We start from the raw sequence: 10,187 nt of genomic DNA on the forward strand, positions 1-10,187 counted from the left end.
ACCACACACACACACACCACACACACACACACCACACCACACACACACACACACAGCACCACACACCACACACACACCAACACACACACGACACCCCATAAAATTTTACGTCAAAATATTTTACGCACGTGTGGGTCTCGTAGTGAGCTTGAAACATTGAATCACGACAGACGTGAAGACGACTTGACCTCTCATCGGGTAAAAGGGAAAGGGACACCATAAGACGACAACGAGTTTGTGTTTGGATTAGTCGTGTAACTCTCGGGGTGCAGAGAGGGTGTTGTCGAGACAGAGAGAGAGAGAGAGAGAGAGCAGAGTTTAGGAGAGAGAGTAGAAAGAGAGAAGACGAGGGTGAGAAAAGGTGGTGGGCGGAGGAGGAAGAGGAGGAGAACGAGGCAAACGGTTGACGGTTCCGACACCCTATGTAAAAACCGGTACGAGACTCGTGTCGAGATTACATCCAGTAAGGTTCGACAAACAAAAAAAAAGGGAATGTACACATACGTATAACTCTCGGTGTGAAACCGAGAAACGAGGATTGGGAACAAGACGGTTTCATATCAAGGTACGGTACCCCTGAAATGGGAGAGGGACGAAAAATACGAGCAGTAAAATTTTGTTTCTTCTTTCGTTTTTGTACAAACGCGTTGGTCAACCGACTGGACAGGAAAAAAAGTATAAATGTTTTTGTCTTTTTTCGACGTGTAACAGTTATCTTAGTTTCGGAACAACGTAGAATTGTACCTGAACCTCAACTATGATGCTCACTAACTCCAAACTAATACATTAATTTCATCAACTTCATTGTAAAAGTGTTTGACTCGAGATTAACCAAAATTTCGAGGGATCGGGCGAATCAAGTTCTGTATCATAAGGACCATACATTACGGTATTTCTTTTTAGCATCTCGTCGAGGAGGTCACATACCCAACAAATTTTATAATCGTAAAAAAAGGTAAATACGGTTCGATTCAATAATACAAAAACATTACGCTTGTGTTTGTCCTTCCACCGTGGAAAACAGCGTAGATTCTCAACAGTTAGATACTAAATTCAACCTGATCCAAGTTTACAACAATTGTCAAAAATTAGTTTTTGGTAGAGTAACTCAGTTAATTAAGTTACTACAGACCAATTTTTATTTTCCCACACACACACACACACACACACACACACACACACACACACACACACACACACACACACACACACACACACACACACACACACACACACACACACACACGTTCTCTAGAGCAGACAACCTGGGCAGGCTGCCAGAATACTGCTGTGAGCTCCAGGTTAGTGCTAGAGTTCATGCAGCTCTCTCTTGTTGCGCCAACGTGTAGAGACTGAAATGTGGGCGGTCCAGAGATTCTTAGAAACTCAAAACATTTCAGGGGAAGCTGCAGGGTTGTTCCACAGGAAAAAACTCCCCCTCTTCAACATCACCTTTACCACTTATTTCTCAGTAACTTGACCTTGCCAATAGCTACAGCCAAAGAGACTGGAAGTCTTACAGCTGCATCAACAGCACAACAAAAAAGAAACAAGAAGAATAACGAGTTCCTCGAAGAATTTGGCAAACAAGTGGTCCTGGCTTCGATTTCTGCTTACCGCTTGAATGTAAAACCACTGTGGCTGTGAGTGAAGTCTGTTTTAACTTAGAGGAGTTTACAACCCCGCCATACTAACCAAAGCTGTTTCAGTACATCATCCATGACATTCATTTTTTGTTGTTGTCTGACTTCCTCTCATTTATTTTAGTACTCGGAGATGAATGAGAGCTATCACACTAAAGTTATAATTTATTTTCTGAACTGTTAAGTTCCTGGAAGAAACCTGGAATGGACAACTAGTTTCTTAGAAAACTGTTGGAAAATCCCCTTTCATTCCATAGTCTACAACTGACACGCAGATATCCTCAAAAGTTTTGCCAGCACAAGAAACCCACAATACAAACAAAAAATACCAACGTTTTCCACTAATATAATCTACCTGTCAACGGCTAAATAATGAAAGACAGATTGGATTTGAGCACCACTAAATTCTTTAATTCAGTAATGAAAAGGAAAAAAGTATAATTAAGTAAATAGACAATTACCTCCCAAAAGTAAATGTGTTCATTAATCCTTTTTACTCAATTGATTAAAAAAACATAAACTAAAAAAATTGATTGCATTTGCTATAATTAAAATTTCAAAAATTGCTTTACTGTATTTTAAAGTGAGGGGCATTTTAATAGATAGATGGATGTCACTTTGGAATTTAAAAGCTTCTTAGAGGGCTCTGTGTCCCAAAGGGAAGACCGATCACCGTCCCTGGGGCCTTCTCATTTATTTCCTTTGACACAGAGGCAGTTATACATAAGGCCACAGGCTAGATCGGCTCTGTTGTGGTGAGAATGGATGGTTGTGATTTGTTCTTTTGGTGGGAGGGGGCTGATGGGCTCCCAACAGGCAGACATGCTGAGACCTGACTCCTGAATTAAGGGCAGCAGATATATATTAATATTTTCCTATGTCATTTTTTGAGCCAACAATTAGCTTCAGTTTCAAACCATTGCGGGCTAACACCAATCAACAGTACGATCATGTTTAAAACACATATTTATTTAACAAGTTAACTCAAACTCAGTTTTCTCAACATTGAAAGGAACACAGAAGAAAATGTTTTTAACTTGTAAAACGTTGTGTTGTATGTTTGGTGCATAGGTTTGCTTACTTATGGTCTACTATGGTGATTCTGGAGTCTGGTATCCCCAACACTGCACAGCTGTTGAGAAGTTCTTGTTTACGCTGAGCTCCTTGATTGTAGTAGTTTCCTGTACAATATTTGGAGGACAAATTAGGCTATTGATGCTCCATAATGGCTAACATAATTATGTCTAGGTAAAACATTTTACAATGTCATATGTTCTTTAGCTGTATTCTGGTCCTCTAATACCATTTAAGTTCGATCTGAATGAAATATACACATGTATCCTAATGCTTCTATGTATCATATCATTTATAAAATACGTTTTTGAAGCGAGATTGCCTTTATTTCACTCCAGAAACCCTTGTTGATTTTTAATATAATCAACACCAAATGTGTTATGCCTTTCCTGAAAAAGCTAGTAACTGTTGACATTTCTGTCACCCACATGTTTCATACAAATGTATGATCTGTTGGCCTTATTAGATATATTCAGTGAACACAAGACTGGCTTTCTTTATTTTACAGTAGTTGAGAGAATGATTAATTCACTCAAAAATCACAAGTTCTTGGATGTATAAGGTTTTATTATGTGAATACAACATAGTAAGACTTTAAATAGAAATTATTTTAAGGTGTATTTTAGAATTCAATGACGAATAATATGGTACAAAAACATTTCTATACCCTTCACATTCAATCTAACGTTTATGTTTAGCAAACTATTATCTATTTAACTCAAATGAGTAAAAGCACGTGATTAAAACTAGCTTCCATTTGTTAGCAGCTATCCTGAGGCTATATTAGCATTCCTCCATAACTTTATAATGATGTCATAAAGCTCTTTGTGATACAATAGTGTAGTGAAACCATACCTTCGGATAAACACAGCAAATGAACGCTGGCTTTTAACTCAACGAGACGTATAATCGTTGGCGCGAAGAACATACATTCATCATCCGGATGCGCAGTCACAACCAGAGCTCTGATGTCTGCGCCGACTGTGTCTCTGCTTGTTAACACGTTCATAAAACGATTCAACGACTTCACCAAAGAGCTTCGATGTCGATAGTAAATGCATTTTATCCAAACAAAATAGGATAAAACTATAAAGACAACCGGGTAAACACTCATTATTTTGACCGTTACCGTAAATAATCCGTGTACAGACAAAAGCCTAACATACTAATGGTTCCACGTGTATAAAAACAACAACCTAAAAGCGGAAGGTTTGCTTTATTTAACGTCACCCCATCTTTAGATAATGCAGTAAGCGTCTTAACTAATTGCAACAAAGCAATAGCTGCTCACTTTTAGCCACACAATAATGTGTTTCACTCCTTCGGAGTCACTGTCGCTTTCTCGGTTCATTTGATTATAAACTTCTTAGGATAACGAATAAATAACTATGAAACATAATACTTTTCTGGCATATTTGAGTAAACGGGACATTGAACGTTTGTAGTCAAATGAGATAAATTAAGCGAAATGTGTATATTTGAAAATTACAAACACCAGGAACGTTACTCTGTTTGAGGGGACGATGTAGCTGTTACACTGCATAATCCTTAAAGGTATATAAAAACTAAAGAGTCAAATGTAAAGTGTTTATTAAGAGGACCAGATAATAGTCCACTTACTTTGTAAAGAAAAAAATATATATATATTTACTGTTCACACAACTTTGTTAGGGAATCCCAGAAAGCTGTGGATCTAACCGAGTATAGGCAATTTATATTACCCTGTCGGGACATCGACCGACAAATGCGGCGCAGCCTTCAGTCTGCCCAGTCGTCCACAGCTCACAACCCGCGGATTTACAATCAACAATTGACACATATTTCTGACCAGGGATACATTTATCTCACACCGATATATTTTCTAAATATGAGGTGAGTACAAATATCTAATATGCAGCGAAGCAACATGCCTAATAAGCAGGCAATTTAAGTCCCCGGTCTACGATGAAAATCTGCCTTGCAAGATGGCGACGTGGTTTGGAATTCAAAGGTGAAATTCAGGCTAAGTTAGCTAGCTAGCGACAACAACAATAACATCCTAGACGCAGGGGTAATGCACTGAAGTGTTTAAGGAACATAATTCGCTTAGGCGGACGTTTATTATTGTGCGTGCTTTTGGTGCATTTCCGGAAAAGCTCTATGTTGTGGAAACGGACCCATCCCCCAAGATAAGCTACAAATCCAATTGCGTTTATATGACAGTATGGTGTTAACAGCCAACAATAACAACACACAGCAACAGTATTTCCCACTCCCAGGCCGTGTATGAGGGCATGGCGTTCAACATGGCTGCTAGCTTTGCAATTGAAATGATCAGAGACCATCAGAAATGCGTTCTAAAATTAACTGCACCGTGAAACAATAAAAGCATAACGTCATTTTATAACAGGAAACTGCATGCCTCTACTCTCCAAATGCCTTAAACCACTTGGGGACAAAGAAATTAAAAACGGTTTAAAATGACAGATGTAGAGGAACTCCCAGAACTAAATACTGTAGACTTAATGCTCAATTTCTAAAGATATGAGACAGGATTATAGCTACATCTGTAATTTGAAAAAAGTGCCATTACATGATTCACATTATGGATTTCTTTATCCAAGTTGTTACAATAGCAGGGTTAAAGACTGAGAAACAGGATACGGATAGTCCATAGTTACCATGACTGCAACAGCTGATTTTGAAAGTAAGCAAAAACATATTAAACTGCTCAATCACCTGCTTTGTATATAAATAAGATGTTGAGGGATTTAATAAGGAGGATAATGTGATGGGCTTGAACCCATGAGGTATTTTTTTTGTATGTTAATTGGGAGCACACAAACAAATACTGTGTTTGGAAAGGAGCCAGGTCTCATTTGTAAGATGACACTTAGTGCAGAACATTTGGTTTCCTGTTTTTTAATTGTCAGCCATACTGTTCAATATTTGGTGAACACAAGTTCCTCATTTTTTTTCCAGAAATTCAATTTCATACGGTAATCTTTTCAATTGTAATGGATAGGCTAGTTATTTTTGTTCATATGTCAGCATCAATCAGGTTGGACACAATTCCGAAGGAGTAAATACATTTAAACAAAACAGTGCAGTTCAGTTACAGCCTTAAACGTTGTTGGTGGTTTTAATAGTGTATTGCTAGTGGGTGCTCTTTCAGAGTTTTAATATTTCTAATTGCTCCTCACATTTTGTAATGTATGTCTCTCAAATTTGACAAAATGCTTTTTGTGTAGAAAATATAGGACATACCAACATTGGCTATTTATTTCATGGTGTTGAATGTGTTGTACACAGTTATGTGATTTGTTTCAAGTTTATGGCAAAAAACGAAAACATACACTGCAACCAGTGTTTTTCACAAGACACTAAGGATATTTTTAGTATCCTTTCTGAAATAGTGAAAGTGAATCTCAAATTATGGGACCCACCAAAGTATGTGGCCTGCGGATTGAAATAAAATAACCACCCCGGTTATGGTGGCAACGGTTGTAGCTTTTTCCTCCCAAGTTAGCATCATAATGTCTTGGCATGATGGCCATGCTGTAAATCTTGCAACCCTAGAATAAAAAAGCTAGAGACAGCAGAACACAGATTCATTTGTTGGATCCCTTGAAGAAGGGACAACAAGATCCAAAAAGAAAAATCCAGTGACGCAGAAATATCCTGTGTGTGTGTATTCGAGGCATAGGCTTGTTGCCTGTATATAATGAGACCAAAAACAAATGTATGAGTTTGTGAAGAATACCGTGTGAAAAGGCTTACTGACTCGGCTCAGTCTTACAATTTGCTTAACTGGTTGAGCAATATGTTTGTTTAAATGCGAGTGGAGGATTTATTTGTTAATCCTGGATACAAATATATATTAATAACAATGAGATGTTATTCAGAATGAATGAGTTAAAGTGAAAGTTAATAGCATGATCTCCGCTCATATGATTGACTAGCTTGACGTGTAAGGATAGAGACCGCACCCTTTACAGCTGCACATCAGAACCAAATTAAAATCTGACGAATTAAGGCTGTACACGATTTAGTCATACTTATTATTTAACAAACTTAATTTTAATGTATTTTTTGAGCCTGCTCATGATTGGCTACATTTCTTCTTGATTTGATAATGCAAGTTCATATTTCTAGATGGCCTTTTTTTTATTCCACAGTTTTTTGTTAGAATTGCAATCATTTGAAGTAACTAATTCCTGTCAAATGTATTTGTTTGTAACATATATCGTTCCAGCTCCGAACCGGTCCTAGAACCGCGTTGGTGTGAAAGCCCCATTTAATTAAGGTTGTTAAGGGAAGTTCTGAACTTTTGATGCACTGAGGTAATAATATGACTCCTATAAATAATACTCATTCTGTTTGAGCTTAATAATGAAACGAGTGCTTAACATTTACTTTAATCAGCTCTAAAGAACAAAGAATCAAGGTTGAAAACAACTTAAACATTCAAATGAAATTCACATCGTCATCCATTTTCGAAGAACAGGCTGCTGTCCACCCACATAAATACTGTTTTGGTGTTTTCCACGGCTGCAACTGCACAACCCAGAGTGTACAAGTTGTTCCAAGATCATCCTTGCACTTTTGGTTTTTAAAGCCTTGATTTAGATTACCGCCCATGCAAGGTGTATTTTTTGATAATATTCTAACCGTATTACCTACACTGGCAACAAGAACAATGATCAGGGCAGTGCTTTATATTCACCTGCATGGAAGCACAATAATGTTTTTGAAAGTCATGCTGGACTGCACTTATTTTAAGAGTATGCTCAAAGTAAGATTAGTGACACGATAGTGCATACTAACTTGAGCACACTCATTGCTTTCTGTGACACTAGAGCAACGCCACATACCATAAATAAACGCACAAGTTTATATTAATACTATCCAATCTTTTTTCTCTAACATAGTTTTGAATCTAAGTTGGCAAATTCTTTTTCTAAGAGTGTTCCTCATTTAGATTTTCAAGAAGCGTCTGACTTTCTGAAATGTATTATCATGAAAGGAACAGCCTCCTCGTTGTCATGTCTGGATGGGGATAAGATAGTTTTATTGGATACAAGGTCATAACGACTGCTTCCCTTTGTCATAAAAGACATTACTACACCCATAATATTCACTCTGGGCCTCAATATTGACACCTGGGGTCAGTATTGTGAGTCTAATACAAATAAATGAATACTGTGTGTCAGAGAAGGAGTACTCGAGTCCTGGACTCGCACTCGAGTCGGACTCGAGTGCCGATTTTAGGGACTCGTGACTCGGACTCGCGCACTGATTGACGCAACTCGGACTCGTGAATTCTCGCGTATGCTGACTTGGACTCGGACTCTTGAATTTTCCCCCCCACGATGACTCGGACTCGACTTGTACATTGACGCTCGGACTTGGACTCGAGCAAGTTTTCTCTGGAGTCTGATGTCCTCTATCCTGGCGTGTGCACCCGCGAGGCGAGTTCACGTACTGGGCCCCGATATTCCAATCTAAAGATGTCTAGAGACACACCCTGCATTGTGCTGTATGGATAAAGCACATGGCTACTTAACATGCAGAATGATGTCATTTTGCATGCTAAGTAGCCATGTGGTTTCTGGGGCTCAATCTTTATATGTAAACTGATTTAACCATACAAGTTCCTTCAAAATAAGAGTCCCAATCTTATTACTATCAAAATAAAAGTGCAAAACGAAAACTTTACCATAGGAAAATATTGGCATACAAATATAATCACTTCTCTAAAAGGAAACTCATTTTAAATATAGTTCGGACTCGGACTCGAACACAGGTAATGATGACTCGGACTCGACTCGGACACTCCTTGGGTGACTTGGACTCGGACTCGAACACAGGTAATGATGACTCGGACTCGACTACGACTCTCCCTTTAATTTCATTTAATTTCAAACCTTTATTTATCAGGTGTATCCCATTGAGATCATTGATCTCTTTTTCAAGGGAGACCTGCTCAAGTAGGTTCCACATGAAACATAAAAAAACATAAACAGAACAACAAAAGGACATCTTACAGCATCATTACAGGGATTACAATTGACATAACTATCCACATGAACAGGTACCAACAGCTTCCGATTGAGTAGCATCCAGTGTTTCCCCTAGGTTTACTGCCTTGGCAGGGTGCTGCTCGGGTACCCCGATTTCTTTTTCGGGCACTCAGATTTTTTTTATCCTCTGGAGCAGAGAGAGGAGCTGTGGATTATTGTTATTGATATCGTACAGTAACAAAGTATTTGTACATTAAAAAGTAATAAAGTACAGTGTTACACTGTACTTTATTACTTCAGAAACAGAGCGGAGGGAGAATGTGAATACGCAAGGCAGTGGACACTGAAACATGCACATTGGATAAATAACATAGGCGTTTAGGTCCACTGCCTTGCGTATTCACATTCTCCCTCCGCTCTGTTTCTGAAGTAATAAAGTACANCACGTTTCACATTAAACATGTGCTCTTTTATTAAATAAACTAAACGCCTGTGTTATTTATCCAATGTGCATATTTCAGTGTCCACTGCCTTGTGTATTCACATTCTCCCTCCGCTCTGTTTCTGAAGGGCGGGGCTCCACTTCTCCCCCCCACACACACGCGAATGCACACACTCACAATCAGAGACAAGCGCGGAGGAAAGGCGGAGAACAACAGCTCTGCTGTCCGCCCGTTTGTGTCCCCCCCCAGTTTCAAATGAGTTTTTATAATTTTTTAAGCGCAAGCCGTTATCGTCACGGGAGAAGGACACAAACAGCCTGCCCAGGTGGACGCGCGCGAACGCGACAACGAACGTAGCGTGCGCATTCTTAAAATAGCTCACAGATGGTGAGCAGGTACCGCGGTTTTGAACTACAGTATTGAATTTGACAGAAAACCAGTGCTTGAATTGGAATAAAAAAGGTGCCAGTACTCTAAATCAGCAACAAGTATTTGGCACAAAGTCATAGTATATCCTATAATGCTGGTGGGTTTGTCTCTTTACTGTATATTTTAGAAAGGCTCACTGTACTTAAACAAAATGACTCAGGGTGCATCTGAGATTAGAGGGGGTGCAGTGGTAAAGTGCTATTTTTATAAGTGGGGAGTGGACCTGACACCCTCTAGTCTAGGGGGGTCCGGGGGCATGCTCCCCCGGGAACATTATTTTTTAAATATTGAAGTTAGATGCATCAATCTGGTGCACTTTGAGAGCAAAATGAAGAGATATATGGATACCTCTCAACATCCATAATGAAACAACTGTAAACAGATTTACTTTTTCTTTATGGATATAAAAGAAAGTAAAGCTTGACTCCTACTGGCTGGTATATAGGGGGGTCCGGCGGCATCCTACCCCGGTAAGATTTTTTTTTAAATGTTGGACTTAAATGCATCAATCTGGTGCATTTTGAGGGGGAAATAAAGAGACTACACCCATATGAAACAAAAATGTATACATTTAAATAATCATAAAATCATAAGTA

At 38.8% G+C, this 10,187-nt stretch overlaps 2 protein-coding genes across 3 annotated transcripts in view; one reads left to right on the forward strand and one right to left on the reverse strand.

The window, feature by feature from the left end:
- Nucleotides 1-3,872, reverse strand: part of pigl (phosphatidylinositol glycan anchor biosynthesis, class L) — an 18,158-nt gene extending 14,286 nt beyond the window's left edge. Inside the window, exons 1-2 of one of the 2 annotated variants that reach the window (XM_010792633.1) lie at nt 3,573-3,872; nt 2,725-2,824 (exon numbers count right to left, since the gene is read on the reverse strand). In XM_010792633.1, the coding sequence (XP_010790935.1) occupies nt 2,725-2,824; nt 3,573-3,831 (359 nt within the window). In that variant the 5' untranslated portion in view covers nt 3,832-3,872. The remainder of the gene's footprint in view (nt 1-2,724; nt 2,825-3,572) is intronic. The other variant, XM_010792632.1, reaches the window with a different exon arrangement.
- Nucleotides 3,873-4,475: 603 nt separating this feature from the next.
- ncor1 (nuclear receptor corepressor 1) overlaps nt 4,476-10,187 on the forward strand; it is a 62,766-nt gene continuing 57,054 nt past the window's right edge. Inside the window, exon 1 of the mRNA XM_010792638.1 lies at nt 4,476-4,589. The gene's annotated coding sequence lies outside the window, so the exon portion shown is untranslated. The remainder of the gene's footprint in view (nt 4,590-10,187) is intronic.

Source organism: Notothenia coriiceps, unplaced genomic scaffold, assembly GCF_000735185.1.
Source record: "Notothenia coriiceps isolate Sejong01 unplaced genomic scaffold, NC01 NC01_scaffold00036513, whole genome shotgun sequence".
Taxonomy (NCBI): Eukaryota; Metazoa; Chordata; class Actinopteri; order Perciformes; family Nototheniidae; genus Notothenia; species Notothenia coriiceps.